The 21,732-nt window shown below is 37.4% G+C and overlaps 2 protein-coding genes across 4 annotated transcripts in view; both read left to right on the forward strand.

Annotated features, from left to right (window-relative positions):
- nap1l1 (nucleosome assembly protein 1-like 1) overlaps positions 1 to 6,599 on the forward strand; it is a 31,457-nt gene extending 24,858 nt beyond the window's left edge. For 2 of the 3 annotated variants that reach the window (XM_088923694.1, XM_088923695.1), the window contains exon 15: positions 4,466 to 6,599. In XM_088923694.1, coding sequence (XP_088779820.1) covers positions 4,466 to 4,504 — 39 coding nt within the window. In that variant the 3' untranslated portion in view covers positions 4,505 to 6,599. Of the gene's footprint in view, positions 1 to 2,222; positions 2,258 to 4,465 lie in introns of all 3 variants that reach the window. The other variant, XM_088923696.1, reaches the window with a different exon arrangement.
- Positions 6,600 to 8,466: 1,867 nt separating this feature from the next.
- phlda1 (pleckstrin homology-like domain, family A, member 1) lies at positions 8,467 to 12,344 on the forward strand. The gene is made up of 2 exons (XM_088923698.1): positions 8,467 to 9,341; positions 10,183 to 12,344. The coding sequence occupies exon 1, from the start codon at positions 8,850 to 8,852 to the stop codon at positions 9,312 to 9,314; it is 465 nt and encodes a 154-aa protein (XP_088779824.1). The 5' UTR covers positions 8,467 to 8,849; the 3' UTR covers positions 9,315 to 9,341; positions 10,183 to 12,344.
- Positions 12,345 to 21,732: the final 9,388 nt, after the last annotated feature.

The following is a 21,732-nucleotide window of genomic DNA, read 5'->3' on the forward strand; positions in this document are numbered from 1 at the left end:
AATCTTATGTAAGTGAAACAAGGAGCATCTCTTAGAGCTTTTTAAAAAATCTATAGTTAACAGCCTAGATGCACCACAACTAAATTGTATTATACCCTTAAACCCTTGTGCTTCCCAACCTGCCTAAATTCTAGTCAATGCATGATTAGCTTTCAGAGTTCGGTAAGGCTCCTTTTAGCATAAATCCATTTCAGCAAAACCATGTTCTGTGCTAATGCATTATCGCAAGTTATTTGCAGCAGACCGCTTTAACCACCTTAAATTAACTATTTTTGTTTCCTGTTTTTTATCTTTAAATCTCAGATCAGTAGCCAGTGCTTTCTATAAAACACTAAGGTGAAATAAATTTAATAACCCATTATGTGCTATGAAGGCACGATGTATCATTTACATTTAAAAAAACAGTGCTAGCTAAAAGTGAATATTTGAATTTTTCAAAATGATAGTGAGAATCTAAAGATACCACTTGTAACTGCAACAAATTCAGTTACTGCCAGGACACTACCAGGAAAAGAAAAGTATTGACACTACCAGGAAAAGAAAAGTATTGTATCGGCAGGTTTTATAGTCAAACTATGCATAATCATGGATCAATGCAAGCTGTATATTTGCAATGCATGCTTTGTACTCTGTATAGGGTGCAGTGTTGGGGGACTCTGTCCCATTTTTCTAGTAGAGGCTGGACAAGACTGTGCCATTTCACATGTCTTTTAAACCGATATGCCACACGCTATTCCAGGTAGCCCTACAAACGTTCACTGGACCTTAAGGAACAACTAGGATGTCTGTGGCACATCTGTCATTTTTTTCCCCCATCAGTGAAGCTTTTTTAGACAAGCGGCATGAGGGTGTGTATTGTACTGTTGGCATGTCTCCTCAGGATGAGACTGCAAGAATGAGGTCCAGGATGTGAATAGTGGAGTAGTGCCTTACAATCATTGCCACCAGACACTGGGTTTTGTTAATATTACACTTCCCAATTGGTTTGGCCTGTTGTACACAACAGGTATTGTTTAGCACATATGCACCACATTCAGATGTCCGTTAGGGTGGGAAACGCAAAAAAAAATGGCTTGGCTTTATGGCAGGCAGCGGTGTGCCGACGTAGATCAGCCGCCAACATAATGATGACATGAAGGCATTGTTCCCTTCAAAAGCAGCACATATTGGTTTGTTTCTTCATTTTTGACCACATTGACCAAGACTAACCATAGGTTAGTAAATTGATTATTTAGCTGCCTTAAGAAGAGAAAAGTGTATAAATTAGTCCAAAGCCATTGTGTATGTACAAGTTGATCATTATTGACAAAGACGAAGTGCTAAATCAAAAGGTGATGACAAGTCTTTGATAGTTTTATTCTACTGTGTGGGGAAAAGAGCTCATTGCTACATTTTAAAAGACTGAAAATCTGTAAATGTCATTGCACTCATGAAATGTAAAAGCAGTTGCTGTACAAATGCATGGCAACTTGGTTAGAAATCGTAAATGTGGCCCCTACATGCAAAAATGCAATTTCCCCCTTTTTAAAAAATCACATAGAAGCTACAAATAGTTTAGGCAAGTTTGCTTAAATTGAAAAGTGTTGAAAGTGAAACCTTCCTTCACATTTGACATTTTTGCAATGCACTTCACAAGTCTCTCAACTGAAAAAGAGACCAAAGTCATTTAAAACTTCACAAAAGCACGTTTTGCCTTGAGCTGAAGGTAAAATTGCAATTAAACATCACATCGATAGGTTCTTTGAGTAGTATGGCTTTTTGCAGGACTCAAGGGGGTGTTGGAAATTTTATATTTTCTGTATAAATAATTCAGTCCTTTGGCTGGGAGGCAGAGAGGAGAGTTAAGTGTGGTGAAAATGATTTTGGCGTGAGGTATTTCAAGGCATGTTTGATTTTTATTTATAGTCGATTTGTTTCATTGAACGAGTGGTTTGCATGCTAATTGCTACTATAAATCCTGTGAATCACTTCAAATGCCTTAGTGCTGAAGGAACTTAGGAGTTCTGATTCTGATTTTAATTAATGGGTTTTACACATTTATCTTAATGTAAACCTTTTTACCGAGTACAAACATTTTAGTTCCTGCCTTCCTATTGCTGTGTCAGCCTGTGAAAATTCTGTCCTTTTGACTCTTACTTGCTATATGCTTTTATTTTTTATTAATGTTTCATCTCCAATCACTTTGCACTTTGTCAGCTACTTTCTAAATTTTTCCTTGCTAGGTTTAAATGATGTCTGTAGAAATAACCCTATCCTGGTAGGTAAGGCTTGTAAATTGTCAGTTTAATGCACTTTATGCTTGGATGTTTTCTGTCCCTTTCCATTTCTCCCTTTTATCCTTTTAACTAATGTAGTGTTTATTTTCTAGAGTGCGCTTTGCAACATTTGTATTTCTTCTGTATGTTGAAGGTAGATAAACCTTTAAAAAAGGGCAGTTTATCATAACTTCAAATTCTAAAATGGTAAAGGGAAAAATCAGTTATTTTGGAGTATTATGGATATAAATTTATGAAACAGTAATAGGTATTGACTGATTAAATAGCACATCATTCTTAAATACATCAAGTCAAGCAAGGGGGATGTGCTTTGCATCTTTCTTGGATATCCTGGAAGGAACATATAGATTTGTCTATTACTTTCCAATTTTCTTAATCTGTAATTTAATTATACTGTTTATTCTTTTACTTGTGAACTGTCATTAGGTTAGCATTCTTACAGCCATATTTTATGTATATGAATACCTTCCAGGATACTCAGTCTTGTGTGACCTCCCATGCAAATGCCACCCCATAATCATGAAGTATTCCTCTTTTTGTGTGCGTTTTTAAAGATGTTGAGTGGCGATAACATTTCTGCCCAAAAATTTTCTTTAGCTTCTTGCCCTTCCAAAATTGAGGTGTCATTGTGCCCTCTTTCCACTGTCTCTTGTCTAGTACGATGTAAAGTTGCCATAAATAAGTTGGGTGGTCTGGCAAACCTTTGCTCCTCGGCTGCTCTTTATTTAAACTTGGAGGAGCAGATGCCTATTGGGTGGCACAGCACCCCCACTTCTTGTCCAGTCCTGCCAGCTTGAAGCTGGAGGAGATGGGATGCAGAAAAAGAATCAAAATAATGCACTTCTAATGCTTATAACTGCAACTGCAGGTTTAAAGGTCTATTTAAATGCATTTATGATTTGTCAACACCAGGGCATCTAGTGTGAAAATCACAGGGTAGTAGTATGTAGTCACCACTGAAAGTAATACAAACTATGCAGCTATGGCACCAGGCTGCAGATACTGTCTTGAGAGATTGTCCTGTTTCCACGATCTCCTTCTACTGGATTAAGTCCCAGGGTGCACTGTTCCAGAATTTCTTACAGAGGAGTCCCATTGAACTAGTGCCAAGTAGGACATCCTTGGCCTGACTCACTTCTCATGTCCAGAAGGCTGTTATATGAGCAGTGTGAGAACATTGTCCTGTTAGAATCAAGACAAGTCCTTGGGCAGGGTGATGAAGTTAGGGCACGTGACCTCAGTATAGCACCATGTAGCAATTTGATGGCAACCTGACTACTAAGTGGATTTCTGTAGCAAATATACACTTCCACCCAGACCAGCACACGCGGACCATCCCAGCAGTTTTATGCAAGTTGGCAGGTGTTTCTCAAACATGCCAATGGCAATGGCACAAATGTCACACTCGCAAGGAGGGCAGATTGCCTCCTTTTGTTCTTTCTTGATTTTCATCTGCTGCGATATTCAACACAAGATATCTAGTTCAATCATGAATGGTCAGAAACTCAAAATGTCTGTAACACTGTCAGTATCCAGGATTTTATTTTTCTGGATACTGACATGCATTGTTTTCATGTTCAGCATATCTAAAAGATTTTTCAACTGTTTTACATAAAAGGTGAAACAGAGCAGGTATTCAACCCATGTTTTCTTTTATAGAAAGATACTATACAGCTGGACAACTCTAATTCACACCCAGCTTTTAGTAATAAACGCAGTTCCAGACAGACATTTGTTTCAGAATAATGATGACCCTTGCAAATATCCTTTGCAGGCCAAATGTTGGCCAGATTCAGCTAAACACTGAAACATGCTCATGGCATCCCTTTTCCAGACCATTCAGCTCGGCCTGAGAGAAAGCAATGCAGTTTCTCATTCATGTAAGCGGATGTATCAGCACAGAAGCATTTATTTACTGGGGTGTAAAAGCCGGTTTGTATGGGGCCTGTACCCAGTGAGTCTGTCCTTTGTGCATATTTGCCAGATTTAATGTTGAATTCTGCTAAAGGACCAGTGGAATTCGAGATCACTAACTGATTTCCAGCATAAGATGCTTGAGATGAAGTAGAATATTGGTAAACAGGGCTGGTTATCAAAAAAAATTATTGGGCAGATAGGGTGTTTTGTTACATGCAACTGCTTATCTAGGAAGATTGTTACAGTAATGCTCTATCCTTTTTTTTTAACAGAAGGACGCAAATCCACCAGCTGAGTGCAAGCAGCAGTGAAGCCTGCATATGTGGCCTTGAGGATTAACTGCACTGTAACAGCTTATTAAACAAAACATAGTTACTTACAGCCTTATAATGTTTTGTATTTTCTTGGTAGAATAAAAAGGTTAAGAAGTTTTTGTTACAAAATCATGAAAGGCCAGTTCCAAGACTTGGCTTGTCCTGCATAGTATTTTACTAGAACTTTTCTCTGTACAAATAGTTAGAATGCAGTAAATCCCTCTAAAACAGCATGACATTGTTTCTTCACTGTTAGTTTGGGTTCTTGTGAAGTCTTTTGTTGTATTGCTCTTAGACAACAGCTGTGGAAAGCTTCAAAATACTTTAGACCAGTGTTTGTTCCAACCTATTCCTTTCCTGAAGAACCAACCAAAGTAATCTTTCAGCCCAGTAGTCTCAATGGGTTTGAGAAGTCTGTGCTTGCACTAGCTGTGCCTTCATTATTTTGTTATAGAAATGCAGTGCTGCAGTGACTCGTAATTTTAGACATTCATTTCATTTAAAATATCTGTGGCTGGCTGTGTAAAGGGGAAGGAACAGTGCACAATCAAGGAAGAAAACCAGTTGAGAACTGTCTTCAGTCTATACACTGTTGATGCTTTTTTATGTGAAATGGTAATCAATGAACCATTCTAGTACACCACAAAGGTTATTGTGTACCACTTGGGTGTGAATAAAAACAAAAGTAGTGTTTTCAGAAATGGGTTGCGTATTTATGTCTATTTTATTGCAATTTATACATTCCTGTTAAGTAACTTTGCAAAAGGGCATTTTAATTTCTAGGAAGTCGTATATTAATCTGCTCTGTTACTTGCGTGACATGAACCGATGCACATTTTAAAGCTTCATTCATATGTGTACTTCAGATATTAGCTTCTGAAACTCAAATTAGTTGTTGAAAGATTACCTCAACTACATAAGTACAGAAATGTTGCATTGATATGCATGCCAGTTATGACTTAGTCTTCATTGGAAATAGTAAGGGAAATGTGTGAAGATGCACTAAGGCCCTGTGGTTGTCAGTACAATGAGCCCACTGCACCAGTTAAAACTGGAGTGCTGATGTACTGTACTGGTTATGCTTTTGGGTGTCATGGGTAGTCAGTAGTTGCAGTATACTTAATGCTGTTTCATCCACCCCCAATGCAGGTCCTATAATCTAAAAAAAATCAAAACTATTGTCCTTTTTGTAGCACTTTTTAAAAAAGTCATGTTCTTACAACTTGGTGTAATCTCAATTTGTTTTGGGTTACTTTTTTATAACTAATCGAAGAGCACTTACTGTTGGAAGGAATTGACATTAATTTTGATGTATTATACCTGCTGTAAAATCTTTTCCTAAGAACTTTCCATTTAGATTGCATCTCTTGCCTGGTTATTCTAGTTGAATTCTGATTGCCTTAGACAAAATACTCAATTTAGTGGTGCATATTTCAGTGTTCATGGAAGGAATGGGTTTGGATTTATTGAGTCCTCCTATAGGTTCTGTGCTTTTTTTATTTTACTGCTCCTGAAACTAGCAAATATCATTCTGTTCTGTTGAAATGGGGGTGCTGCTATGGTTGTGGAACTGCCACCAGATTGTTACAGGCTGGCTTGCCTGAATGTGGCCATACTCATTTAAATACCTACTTTTGTGAATAGAGTACATGTACTGGCTGTGGTCTATTTAGAGGTGTTCACCAGGAACAAAGGAGCAGTTGAAGGCCCACAGGAAGATGACCTTTCTTCTGCCCAGTCTTCAGAATAATGCTTTCTGGTCCAGTCCAGGAATATCTTGGTTAACTGAAACCTACTCAAAGGAATGTCTTTTTAGACACTGAAGAATAACGTTGTATACTGTGCACTTTTTCTGTCCACATCCTGAACAAGGTGGGTTTGTATATTGCTTACCCACAGATAGCTTAGAGATTAAACCTTTGAAATATTACAAGTTCAGTGGGAGATCAATACCTATCTGACTGTAAAATAAACTAGTGGATTCTGTCTGGATCCTTTATATCAGCTGTTGTCAAAGCAAAATGCTATGCTACAAAATACTAATGTACTCAATTGTACTTGTATGTATATTCATGAATAAATTGGTTAAACGTGTATGGTCTTATGTTGGTCTAATACTTTTTTTGGTACTTCTAAGTTTGGGATTTTGTGTTTTGCATGTTGACTCCTGTTTTAGAATGTAATACACTATAGTTCCAGGTATTGTATATCCTAATATTAAAGGTCATAACACTGGATTGGCCAGATATGGACCCATAGGCAGTGGTTAATCATGGTAATTGAAGAGTTTGTGGTTCATCCTGTAAGCTTTTATTGACAGTAAAATTTTGCTGGATTAATTGGTTAATTTTTATAATTGAATTTTCGCTTCGTGGCTCTTGACTGCCATAGAAGAGGAATGTTAAAGCACGCAATTCTTCAGACGCCTTTATCCTCTGCTTCTCTGTAAAGCATGGTGGTATTTGGCCACAAGGAGGCGTTTTTCCCGTTTTCTCTTGACTTGTATACGTTTTGGGATACATTTCTTAGCTGCTACAGTTGTGTAACACGTTATTCTGTAGCGGTTTGTGGATTATAATTCTAACTTCATTTTTTGTATTGTTTCTCCTCAATACTAATCTCGTTTTAGTAGAAGTGCATTGTGTACACTTATGTATATCCCAGGTGTTGGGATCTTAGAATTAACCGTTATATTCTACCTTTGCAAGTCCCAGCTTAAGTGGGTTTAAGCGATTTTGCGTTAAAAAGTTACAGCTACCTGTGATTTATTCTAAACGGCTGCTCTAATACATTTAGGGATTCCAGATTGTACATTTGATAACTAATAGGTTAAGTATTGCAATATAGATCTGCTTAGTTACGTTCACAATTGAACCTTAGTTCATTTACGTACACCTCAGTGGAGAAACTCGTTGTCTTCAAGTAGAGATTCCCTGTTAGCACGCTTATTGTAGCCTTTCCTGTGGTTATACTTTTGCTTAAGTATTTTTCTAGCGTTAGTTTTTTTTAGTAGCTGCGTCCAGATATACACAGACTGTGGTATAGTCAAGTTTAAATGATCCATGCCTCCTTGTTAGGGTGTATTTAGATTTTAAATATTTATTAATAAATCGTTAAGGTTTGTATTGTTTAATACATCAATCGAGCTCCTGTTCAGATAGTGGTGAAATTAATCGAACAAAGCTAAAACACAATGTAAGTAAAATTAGTTGAGTGTACGACTGGGACTAAGTATAGTCGGGGATGTTTTTCAATTTGAAACGCAGTAGAGGTAAAAGCCTAATTATACTGTGGAGTAGCTGTCGTATTCTTAGATTATACTGTACGCACGATGGTGACCAAAACGGGCATTTTGTTAGTCTTCCCCAAAATATAACAGTGAGAGTTATGTTAGTAACGTACTACGACAGGCTTATGGTATCGCTAACGGGGACCATAGACTATCCCCTAATCGAGTATTACAAGACAGCTGGCGGCAATGTTAGAAACTACCGTCTTCACGCAACATTGCTCCTTTCATACAGCCCATCTTGCCTTTAACTTTGAACATTTCGTAGTTCCAGCGTTTCACGGTTAAAAACATTTGTTTCTGGATTCGGTCTCAGCCAGTAATTCGCAACTGTTTAAAAGAACTGGGTTCAACTGGAACAAAGACGCGATGATAATGCCCCAAGGCCTGGATTTCGGGAAATACTCGCGTTAAGGGCTAAAACTGCCATGAAACATTTTCGTTGAACTTATGCGCGAATAGTTGTGCATTACAAAAATACATACCCATCTGAAATACATACCCAGTGTGTTATCCGAGAATATTTCCAGAACTTTTAGCTTCAATCCACGTGTTGAAATATGAACCCCGTGGGTTTTAAGTGCAGTTTTAGTTTTATGTGGTCGAGGGGCGGACCCTCTTCGGTTTTTCCTCAAAGGCAGTTCAATTGTACCGGTCGGTTTCAACAAAAAGGCTTGGAACAAATCTCGACAACTCGGTTCCCATATTGAATCTGCTTGTTTGACCGCATGTGTCGAGCTGTGCTTTACTTTGACACTTGCCACGTTTTTTGGGGGGGTGGGGTGGGGAACTGCAATGTGAGCCCGTCTCTCCACTGGGTGTCAGTCAGGGGGCGGACACACAGGAAGAGCTTTAGGAAAAACCCCGTCAGAGTGAATGAGAGTATCAGTCATATTTCTGCAACCGCTGCAGACGGGAGTCGTGGAGCTTGGCGGGGAAGACGGCTATAAATAGACAACAGTCGCCTGAATAGAGCTGATGTTCACATTCCCCCGAGCCAGGACAAAGCTCCTCTGCTTTAGCTAGGAAATCAGGCGATCGCTCTCTTCCATTATGTTGGAGATCAGCGGCAAGGTACTCAAAGAAGGTCTGCTGGAGAAAAGAAGCGACGGGCTGCTGCAGTTGTGGAAGAAGAAGCATTGCATCCTGACGGAAGAGGGGCTCCTGCTTCACCCCCCGAAACAGCATGACCACACGCACAACCAGCACCACCAGATGAGCCCCTCCGGCGAGCCCGGCAAAATCAAAGAGCTCCACTTCTCCAACATGAAGACGGTGGACTGCGTCGAGAGGAAGGGCAAATACATTTACTTCACGGTGGTGATGATAGAAGGCAAAGAGATTGATTTTCGATGCCCGCAGGACGAAGGCTGGAACGCCGAAATTACTTTACAAATGGTGCAGTATAAGAACAGACAGGCTATCCTGGCAGTGAAATCGACGAGGCAAAAACAGCAGCTCCTGGTTGTTCAGTTGCCAGGGCACAAAATGATCAGAAACTCGCAAAATTTAGCATGATCTGCTGCTGGGCATACAACATCTGCGGTAAGCCCGCTGTGAACGTTGCTTTCTTCACAGCCATTTATTTTTGAGTCACAAATCTGTCTCACAATATTTGTGTATAGGTTTTCCAATCTCATGATTTTTAAATTATTATTTTTTTAATACTGAAGGTTGCGTTTTCTATCAGCCTTTATAGAACTCAATCCAATCCTCGTTATAACTTCTGTTCAACTCTATAAAACCAACAGCAATGCGTTTCTTGTTAATACACCAGTATAGCCTTTTAAAAATATGAATCACATTAAGCTGGTGTGCATAAATATTTTTCATGCTTTGTGAAGAGGGGCTAGCATTTTATTAATGCAGTATATTTAATAACGTGTATACTTACCGTATGCGGAAAGTGACCCCCTAACACAGATATTCCTCCTTTCAAAGCTGTTAAATATATTATTTGGAACCGATAAAGGCGAACTTTTGTGTGAATGGAAGGTTATTTAAAATGTATACATTAACATTAATTAAATTACTTTAATAACACAGGAGCCGTTTAACTTGTTTCGTGCATCATTGTCATTTTCGTTAAAATGGTTAAAGTATTGTTTTACTCCAATATCTGGGTTCTGCCGCTGGACATTGTTGAAGTATGTGGTGCGCTTCTTTGTCCTTACCTTGTTAATGTTTTTGGAAACAGTTTGTACTAGGCAATAGGCCTAATAAAAGGTGTGTGGAACACGCAGGTATTTTGCTTAACAGCAGCACACCGTGTTAATAGTTTGTGCTTTATTAAACATTAAGTTTTTGTGAACACACAGAAGGTGTGTTAACATGTCGAGCGCTGCGACAGCAGAATCACCTGAACCTCAATTTATTGTGTTCACAGGTTACTAAACGGGGCTCTCGGCGGAAGGATCAAAGCAGCCTGCTTATAGTCGTCCGTTGATGAGCTAACTAAAGGCTGTCTGTCACATCTCTGTCAATATTCCTACCGAGTGGTGGTCCTAAGGAAAACATCCATTTCCACGACGGTTATCTTTTTTGTAGACTTGGCAATGAACAAAAGACGTATAGCTTTTCAACATGGAAGAAATATTAACTTTGTATTTGAGCGTCCTATGTTATTATTGTATTTATTGCAACGTTTCTTTTATGTTTGACATTTATGAATGTGAGATCGCAGAGGAGAGAAAAAAGGTTAAGACTTTAATGAAAATAAATCCACACAATAAAATACAATTTTCCACCATATGAAAACTCAGTGGTGCTATTCGCGCTACTGTAAAATTGCTAACAAAATATACACAGATCGGTGTTTCAAAACGCGGCCATATAACAATGTTCTAACCCCGACCAAGAAATAACTGCTGTGAATTGCTTTGACAGCATTCTGCTTGTAATTCTTGTCATCTCTGGGAAAGTATAACCCTTTCCTTCGAGCATAGAAAGTGCAAGTGTCTTGAGATCCTGTTTTAGAGGAACCGGTATGTGCGCACAGTACTGTGACATAACAGACCAGTTTGCAGATTGCAGAAGCTGGTTCTTCACTTAACAAAAAATAATTGGAATAATAGTAATAAAAAATGCACATCTCTCTATTTATTCCTGATTTTTAAATTAAATAAAATACGTTGCAGTGCAACAAATAAATAAAAAAACGTATGTAATGGATGAATATTGAACCAAAGACCTAAATCCCGTATAACTGTCTATGAAATGAAGCACAATTTTAAGATGACATCATTTAAAAAAAAAACGCGAAACGAAATTTTCTTCGACAAATTGTTGGAAAACTATGCCAAAAATAGTTTTAAACTGAACATTTTATCTGTTAATCTAATAGTAGCCGCTTTAGCAGTTTATTTTTCTGAACCAAATGTTTTTCAATTCACTCTATAGCACTCACATGATCGTTTGAAAACAAAGCAATTCAGTACGGCTTCTAAACTGTAACTTCTGTTATTTATCTGTTGTATTATGCCTCTCACGTAGAGCACTGTACATTCATTTTGGGATTACTGTTTAGTTAACTGTTGTGACGTTTTTGTGAAGCTGTTATTTTATTACTCACATGTAATTCAGCAGTGTCCACTGTTGGTTCTGGTAGTATGAGAACTATTTTCGTAGTTCTCAGAAAACGGTCTGATTTACACAGATCTTTGTGGTATTTTGAAAAACTGGAGTATTCATTTCAAAAGTTTGGCCTACTTTTTTGCAAATATGAAAACAGTGTTTGGCAATAAAAATAGGCAAATATAATTATATTTACATGAATCATCCACTTTTTCAGCTGTGTTTTTTACACTCTCCATGCAGTAACCAGTGTGAAACTGTTCTCATTTCTGTCGGCAAATTCACATGGACCACTTTATTATCATAAATGGAATTCTTATTCACAGGGATATCTCTATTATTGATTGAGGTCATCCAGAGTGTGTAATTGTGGCTTTTTGTGCTCCAGATGTCTGCAAATTGACATATCAATGTGTCCTTTTGGCAGAAGGAATTTGCTGTATTATGTTAGTATTTGCTACCGGTAAGCTGCAGTGTTCAGTATTCACAATGTAAATATATTAGTTGGTTTCTGTATATCGAGCTGAAATTCTGGTGCCCAAAGGCTCTTTACAAGTACCTTGCTTTTTCAATCATCACTGCAACATGTGAGTAATTAGCTAAAGTTCACAGATGATGAAAATAATGTTGATAAACGAACATGTGCTAATGGCGAACTCAAGTCATTGACAATGAAATGCTTGCATTCCTAAATACTCTGCTGTAAGAGCATGGTAAAAGGTAGAACGACAGTAGGTAGCTCAGGTACTTTCCAATCTGGTTTCTTCGTGAGTAAAGCCATCTATATTTATTTATTATCAAATTGCCTTAGTTGGTTTCATAAGCTCTGAGACATTAAAGTACTGACACATAGTACACTGTGTATGTGTGTGTATGTAATGTGCTTGAAACTGACCTATTTAAAAACTGTACCATGAATCCAGCCCTTTGTTTCCAACATGAAAGTAATTTTAATAAACGTTACCGTCTGAATTATATTTATGGGCAGTGTGAATTCATCTTGCTGCGCCTGGGATTTGTCCCCACAGGGCCACAGGGATTTAATGAAGGAAATGTCTCAAAAGATGATTGTGTACTAGTTTAAAACAAGACCTCGTCCATGATTCCCTTAGTCCTGTCAAAACTGGCAGTTCTGCTCTTTGTCCTGCTGTGTAGTTCACCGCACATACCTCACTCAGAACTTTAGAAACAATTCTGTAGAAACAGGTAAACATGACCAACCCTTTCGTTTTAATTCCCGTCGCTGTGTCAAGCAGTTTTCTCTTAAATAGTGGTAGAATGATACTCATACTGGTATGTCAACATGGGATACTGATGATCTGCCTACGGAAAGAGAAAGAAAAGGAATGCGGAAAGATCCAATTCACGGGTTAGTTAGAATGCTGGCAGAGAGAGAAGCAAGTCCATTGGGCTGTGGAATTTGAATCCAGTAAACATTTGTGCAAATTCTGTACAAACACATCTATGGTGCCTCTACAAGGAGGATGTAAAAGATGAAGTGCAAAGAAGTTAATACATTTCTGGATAATTAGACTTCTAGTATGGTATTTATTTACACAAGTGTTTATCTAAGATATGAAGTCTTAACTTCGCCTACCTTTATTTCACGTACTGTAAGCCTCTACATATCAGTCTATGAAAAGATGGTGAATTACTGTACTCAACATAATGGCACAGTCAGAGTACTAACCATAGCACCTTATTGTCTTTATGCAGTGTAATTATAAAAAAATTGCTTTCCCTCCTATATTGTTCTCACATTTATGGAATGTAATACTCATACATTTTATGTAATGTCCATTTTTAAAACTATGTAATTCCTGTAAATATATGCTCACAAATAAATCTAAAGTAATTTCTGTTATTTCTCTTCTTCTTTCCAAGAAATCAATAGTTATTTTGTGAACAAATCTAATATGCCATTTAGTACTGTGTTTCGTTTTAACTTGAAATATGGTTCAGTTTTAGTAAAATGATAGGCTAATAGAATAAAAAGGTCTTCTGATAGATTGTTACCGATTGCTGGTCTGCCCTGTTTTTTTAAATCAACTTTCACTTGAAATACAGTCACAAGCTCTTGCTTCCCATGTCCCTTGGAGCACTAAGGAAAACAAAAAGCAAATAAAAACACTGAATTGAGTTTCCTGTGCTTTGTGAGTGTTAAAGAGAGTGAGGCATACAGATTTAATGGATAGTGATCATACTAATGTTTGTGTAGGTGTTTCAGCTCATTGTAATGAGTTGCTTTCAAACGTTTTTTAGAAAATCTATAAAGTTGATCGCACAAAGAATTAGTCTAAATCACGTGTTACACAAAAATGATTAAAAACTGAACTTAAAAAAAATGCCTTTCTAAATGATTTTCTTTTAAACTAGAGAATGATGTTACTTTGACATTTCAGGATTTGTATGAATAAGGGAATAATATCCAACAAGCAGACGGTGGAGGCTTTCATATAATTTGGAATGCACAGTCATACATAATCTCAGCAAAGCATACATACAGTAAGTGTATAGACATGAACATTTGATTGTGTTAATTCTTTGTGGTGCCCACCTTATTCTCAAAAGCAAGATATTAGTCAGATGTGTGGCACGTATGTACAGTCCAGATCGGAGGAGCTGTAGCTCCCTCCTGGAATGTGATCTGTTATTAGGGAGTGCAGGAGAAGAAAAGAAGGTTTAATGGGATGATTTCACAGGGATCAGGCAAGAGGGCTCAGGGGGATTCATGAATGGTGACTGGCAAGCCTGTGGCAGAGTTGTTATTGCTGCCGATTTATTTTTTATCTTCTCTGTGGCTGTGGAAATTGTCTGGTGTCTTTAGGTTATCTAGTGTGTAAACATGCTGTCCCAAAGCTCAGTAGCAGCAACAGTTCCCTTGCCCTTAGCCAATGAGAATACTGTGGCTGAAGCAAGATTTTATTTCCTGCTGCTAAGGAGCTGGGTACTGGAGCTGTGACTTCAAGGTCAAAAACACATATGATGTTTTCTGACTGGCACTGTGTTCATGATGCAGATTTCCAGCTTTTCCTATACTGAGGTCTTCAGGCATGCTTGCCCTTAATGGTGTCCCAGCAAATTCGTCAGAAATCTGGAACTATCTCCTCTGAGTCACATATGGTCTGCACACCCTCGTCCTTTAATATAATAGCCACATAACAAGGGAGAGTGAAGGAGATAAAGGGAATAATGCATTCTGTTTGTTTTATTGCAATTGCTTGCACGTGAGAGCTTACACATATCTCTACTTACATATTTAAAATGAAGACTCTGCCATTATAAACAGCAGCCTTGACAGACTTCACATTTGGAATGAAAAAACACAGAATGGATCAGACAAGCACACACATTCCTGCCTAGTAGATTTTCGTTCTACATCATGCATATGGGTATCTATGGTGATGCTGGCATAAGTTTAGGCACTACTGTATGAAGTCCGTTAATTCACCTAATTCATGTTAGGAGGAATCGGCATTCAATAAACTTTAAAAAGACTAGTTTAAGTCTGTAGTAAAAGTAAGATATGTTTCAATGAACATTATCTGTTAAGAAAATGCATGAATGACATTGTTTCACTTTAAAGATACCAATATTGTTGACTATAAATTATGATTCTATCTTTGCAGCTTAGATATATAACATGTCTCTAAACCATTATTTTATGGTATATTTAGAATGTATTAACTGCAGAATTCTGTAAAATGATGATAAAGTAGTCATTTCCTTTGAAAAGCACAGGAATATTTTTTGTGCCTGACTAGAGAGAATTTGTGTTGCGTCAGCCTGCTGCTGAAGAACCACAGTATTTTCACTTCACAACTGCTTTCGGTCCTCCCAGCGGCACAGAGCTTAGTTCAGCTGTCATGTGTTCTGTGGGATTTAGGCAGGAAGTCTGAAAACAAAGGGAATGTCACCTTGCTTATTTGCATGATGACTGTGTTGGACTCGTGGAAAGAGCAATTAAAGCCATTTTAATAGACTCCAAGAAATATCCATCAGGCGGTCATCTTTTTATAGATCCTTGCTAATCTCTACTGAAAACAGATCTGAAACACACATGTTACAAAAACAAGGATGTAATTGTTCTTGTAAGTTGAAATCTTGGGATAGGTCTGAACCAGGTGTGTTATAAAGCCCTTTGCCCTTGGATTTGCTTTCATACTATTATTAAATACTGTATCCATTTCCCTTGTTTTTAAATGATGTTCTTGTGAGCTTCAACATGCACATTTTAGTTTGAGAAAAAAAAACAAGCCTGCTCTATTGTTTTTGTTTGTAAAAAGACAACTATCAAAAACACACACATGCACCCTCCATCATTGTGAGTCATTGCTGAAATGTTGACAAACCCAGCTACTTTATTGCACCACTAGATATCTTGATAAAAAAAATGTTTTTAGACTTTTGGGTGTTTTGACTGCATTACTGCAGTCTGGTTGTAAAGGTCCCAGTAGGGAGTTCATTTCTCATTACCTGTAGCAAAACAGGTCAGTCACTTCTGGATAAATGTTAAACAGCTCCAAGAGCCCTCTTTTTGACGCTGCTCTCTGGTGGCAATCTTTCACCCGTCAGATAGATAATTTTCCTTCCAAGAGAAATGCCAAGCTGCAACCTTGATTCAGTGGTCAAATGCCATCATGCTTTTCAATAAAGAAATTGTTTCTGGGCTGCTCATGTCCGAGAGAGAAAGAGCATCTGTTCTCCGCCCTGTTTAAAGTCCTTTGCCCCTGCTTGTTCCTGTGGAATCATGAGGGGCTACTTCCTCTAGCGCAGCCATCAGTTTGCTTTGCTGCGCATTCTTTCGATACGATGACCATATATTTCCAGTTCTGGACTTTGAAATGTTTGTCATTCAGTCATCGTAGAAAGAGCTGAGCATGACTAGACATTCACAGATGGTGATGCAAACTTGAAGGCGAGCCTGAATGACAATAATGCATATGAACATTTGCGTTGAATTGCCCACAATATACCTAAGTGAATCTGAGAACTAAATAAGGGGTTACCCCTGGAATGTACAGTATATGGTATATATCACATATATATGCCACAGGTCTTGAAAATGAGATGTTTTTAATTGACTGCACCTCAAAGTTAGGAATTATGATACTGAACTGACAAATGCAAATCATTCCCTAGTATTTCCCATTAACGTGAATTGTGACTTCAAATTGACCTTAATACATGTCTGAGATCTGATCTGAGATCAGAGGCTTAGGACAGATTGAAGTTATTCTCCTTCTCCCACCTAACTCACATCTTATTAACCTTAAGGCCTTAACTTTTTCATTGTAGGTTTGCGGGATTTCAAACATAGACAACAGTTTTACATGACAAAACGAGCATCATTTGTTTGTGAAACTTCATTAAAAATGACCATTTATTGTAATTTAGTTCAAATTCTTTTGTATTCAGATCTCAGCTAGAACAAAATGCCTATGCAATCACCTTTTATTTATTTACGACATCCAAATGAAAGAGGGTTATTCTATGTTGATCATCTCATCAAAATATTGATGATGACCTGTGAAACAACAAAATTAAAGGCTATTAAAGTTCTGGAACAAATCCTAAATTACAGATCAGTCAATTTTAAAAACAAGTCTGTAAGTCTTGTCACACTAATAAATGTAGTCTTGGAGCCACATGATATTTTTATCTTTATTAATAATTAGACATTTGTTAATGGACTTGAAAATGTTGCAAGACATTAAAAAAAAAGATGCATAAAAGCAGGCTAGGATCAAGTTTGTTACAAGACACTGGGATTTTTTTTAGAAACCTACAAAACAGTTTTAATCGCTGATTTGTTTTTTCATTCTTTGTATTTAGCATTCAGTATATCTACATTGAATTGATGTGGATGCCTTTGCAAAAATAAATATATAGACCCATTTAATCTGTTCCTATTTATTTCCAATTACAGTATTTAATAGCAGCTACAGAAAAAACAGCTTTGCAGCTACCTTGTATTTGCAAATAATGCTTGCTGCTTTTTCTCTCAGTGCAAATTTTCCTTTGTTTGCTAGTTGTAATGATAAGGTTAGAAACTAAAAAAAATAATCACCAACAGAAACACACCTTAAACACAATGAATGACACAAGTGGTGTTTCATTTCCTAAGCAGATTCAGCAATTGAAAAGCACAGGGTGACACACACAAAAAAATGAAGTCTCCAGCAATTAATCTTATATAGCTCTCACACTGGCACTGCAGCGTAGGTGTTCCATACAGCAAGACTCAAAAGGCCACATCTAACTCACTGGTTAATTTGTCACTGGCTTTCAGCAAACGCAGGTCAGTCCTGCCGTGAAATGGCTGGTAATGACAGTCTAAGCAGAAAATAAGAGACTAGCGAATGAGATACAAGGAAATAATTTACTTGGGTTTTGCTGACAGTAAAGAAAACCTACAGCCACAGCCTGACTGATTTTTAAAGTCAGCAGAATCCTGCAAGTGCATTATTTTCTTGTTTGCTACTCTAACATAGTTTTTCTTCCAAATTTATTTCCAAATTCTTTAAAAGAATTAAGTGTATTTTCTTTTGTTGTGTACATGTTTTGGTGTTACAACAGTGAGCAAGGGGTTTTGTTATTGAATTCAACATGACAGTGTCTGTCTTAACACAAATGACCAGAAAACTATTTTCAGTTTAACCCAACCATTTGAAAGATACCTAATATGGAAAGAGTCAAATGCAATTTATAGTACATTATTCCTCATTTGATTGTCATAACCTGCACAGTAATAACAAAATAATACAATTATATATTAATACATTTCATATATTAACATTATCATGTTGTATTTCATATTGCTTAAGAAAATTCATGTGCATAACACCTTCAAACTGCCCAATTTGCATTAATCTTTTAAGTGTAGGTGATATTTTACAAATGCTTTATAAAAATCTTAAATATTAATATATTATTATAATTGACAGAAAAAAGAAATGTGTTTTGAAAACAATATGCTTGTTATTAAGGTGGTCAAACTTTACTTAAGGAAATGTGTGTATCAGTGACCTTAACATAATGTAAGCGGCTCTTAAAATATGGGTCTTGATTTGGTGCTGGAATTGATTGTTTGAGAATAATTCTTTATTTAGAAAAGGAGAAAAACTGCACAGTATTGTATATGGCATATGCACCAGTAATTCAACTCCTGATGTCATTTCCTCAACTAAAAATGTTCATAAATACTATTTACAATCTTCTTCTCTCCCTCGCATACATCTTTTTGTATCCCATCACAACCCATCTTCACCTCTGCAGCTGCCCCTGTGCCACTCCTCACTCTGCATGGGGGTCCCAGACTCCTCGTCCTGTGTCTAGGAGGTTGGTCCACAGCCAAATTTGATGAAAACACTCCATGATTTTTTTGGCAGGCTTCATTCTTGGGTCGTGTTATTCGTAGAGAAAGTTTTGTTTAAGAGTTTTGGTCAATAGCTTTATTGTTTTGTGTACTCTTTTCTTGTAGCAGGACCAAAATATCACTAAGATATCCAAGTATATGTCTCTCTAGACAACTCTGTTATTTTCAGTCTATGGATAATTTGCAGTGGAAGTCTTTCAATGAAAAGTAAAGAATAAGATTTACAACACAAGGTTATTGTTAAGCAGAACATCAACAAATCAAAATGATTATTATAGTGGTGTTGTAGACAATAGGGTGTGTCTTTTGATTTCATTGAGTTCAAATTAAAGGCAGTCTGAAGTCTGTGATTATCCCAACAGCTCTGAATCTATAGTGCTCTTGGTGCATGGTTTCCCATTGCAAAGGCTAGTGGGAGACAGGAAAATTACAAGAAATGTGTAAAAAGCATTGAAACAAAATAGTGTGTTAATATTGCTTAGTAGAGGTCTTCACTGAAGACAAAGGGGGTAACATCAGTTACAGTACATAAATCCAGCGCTGTAGCCTTGTCAATGGATGGCACTGAGCTTGAATTTGGGGGTGATCTTCCTGCACTGAAATTTGAAAGCCACTCGCAGAATATCGTAAAGATATTGTTTCTGTGTTAGAAATAGTTGCGGGGCTGGGTCAGGTGTTTCATTTTTTCAAGGAGTTGATTGTATCGGTGCCCTTAGTCCTGACTAGGTTCCACTCAAGGGATCATGTTACTCCTGTCTTGGAGTTCTTGTGCTGGCATTCTGTCAGGTTTTGAGTTGATCACAAAATTCTTCTGCTTCTGTTTAAGGCTCTAGTTTACATACAGTAGTAGAGCTCTTTAGTAAGTAGCTGGTACTGTATGTTATCTTTTTTATCTTTAGTCCCCTCCACACGACCTTCACTCAGTTGTTTCTCACTGTTGGTCTACACTCCATGGGTGACAAGGCCTTTTGTTACTGTGGGCCAGAGTTCTAGAAAACCACCCTCAAAGAAATCAGGCACTCGAGCACATTGGTTGTCTTTAAAATATAGATTAAAATTGATTGCAGAAAAGCTTTTTTTTTGCGGTTGTTTTATCTTCTGCATCTGCTTTCTATTGGCTTTGTAATGTTTTAAATTTTCTTTCACATTTTTAGGTATTTAAAGCACTAAACAATTGCTTTTACTCATATTAAAATATAATAAACATTTGTTGCATTAAACATTTGTTATTATTATAAAACCTGTATCTGGTTTTAACATCATCTTCTTGTCAGACGTATCTCTTGTATTTGAGCATTGTGAGTAAGATGCTGTTTTTTAGAAACAGGAGTTAACAGTGGAAATGATGATCCACGGTAGTTTCACAATGCTGCTGAATCCGTACAGTACAACTGAAACATAAATGGGCTCATTGCTGCACTCAACTGCACTCAACAGCTCATAATATTGTACCAATAATAACCCCTGTTTGGTCAGGTTTATCAGGGTTGGATTTGCCCATGAATTTACCTGTATCTACCAATCACCTGTGCATTCTCAGTCCAGGAGGCTATTAACTGGGAATGAGGAGTCAGTCCCTGGCAAAATCAAAAAACAAGACTAGACAGGGAGGAGCAGGAGACATCAGAGGCACAACAGTAATAAATAATGAAAGGACAGGGTACGGCCTCAGACTACAGGGGTCAGAGTGGTGTTAAATGTGTAAGACATTTGTACTCAGAGTTTCACCTTCTTCTCTAGGGTGTGCCAGCCCATTAATTAAAGTGCAACCTCTGTCAGTAGTCAAAATTCGCCCAGGATGGATTATCATTGTCTGCACAAGATTGGGGTATTACAGTAAGGGAGTGTTGAGGGGGAGGATATAAAATGTGGCCCAGACCTTACTCCGAAGGAAAGTTTTCAAGCTCTCTGTACTGCTAGCTGAGCAGTGTTTATTGGAAATGATGTGTGAACTTCAAGAATATCTTAAGAAATGTCAGAGCAAAGGTTTAAAATCCACACAGTCAAGAAGAAGTAAAGGCATAATGAAAAAGCATATAACATTTAAACATCGAAAAACACTCAGCACAAAATATGTATTACCCCTAATTTTCAGCCAGCACGTTTTTCTGGAACTCCAACTCTTATGATGTAAAGAGATATTAAATTCATAATAAATTCTTTGCACTTAATAGTGAATGTCATTAAATTTTTATACTTTTTATACATTAATAAATAATGGTTATAGTTTTATATATATATAGTATACTATGGTAAGAAATTAGTAAAAACAGCTTATACAAGCATTGCTAAATGTAGTGTTAAACATGATGGCAACTGCTTGTCTGAAATGTGTGCTTAAGAGATATATCAAAGATAAAGATAATGAAAATTGCAGAAGTTACCATAGTTCACGTGTTTACAGTACATGTGTATTGAAAGATTGCCTTTTCATCTTGCATTGATTACAGTTTAATGGAACACTATATTTTCCTTTTACCTGGGAAGATCTACACAGATGTCTGAGTCAGGTCATGAGTTAGAGCTGTGTCATATACATTGCATGAATGTTAGTCCACGCCTGATCGCCCACGCCTAATTTAGCACGGCTTTGTAGTTTTAGAATCAGTTTTTTTTTTTTAAAGCCAAGAGCTGGCCTGGTAAATTAGATACTCTCTGCCTCAAATCTAAGTATCTACCCCACGACAGTATTTTTTAGTAGATAGATGGGCTGAAATGGATTTTTCGGCCCCAAATCATCTACCTGGGAAATGGGTGTTTTAGTTTTGAAAGATGACTGCACCCATTAATGAAGTACTCCTGAAATTCCCTGTGACTGCTTCCCTTTGTGTCATGCTCTGCCCTCCTTCCCTTGAGCATTCCTCCACCTTGCTTTCTTCCCACTCGTAGATAGCTGTGTGTAAGAGTGAGTTGCTCTAGGGACACATTTCCTGCTCACTGGAATGCGTTTTCTTTTCAAGGATATAATAAGTTATTAGCAGGTTA

This window comes from Atractosteus spatula, chromosome 8 (assembly GCF_055471065.1).
Source record: "Atractosteus spatula isolate fAtrSpa1 chromosome 8, fAtrSpa1.hap1, whole genome shotgun sequence".
Classification (NCBI taxonomy): Eukaryota; Metazoa; Chordata; class Actinopteri; order Semionotiformes; family Lepisosteidae; genus Atractosteus; species Atractosteus spatula.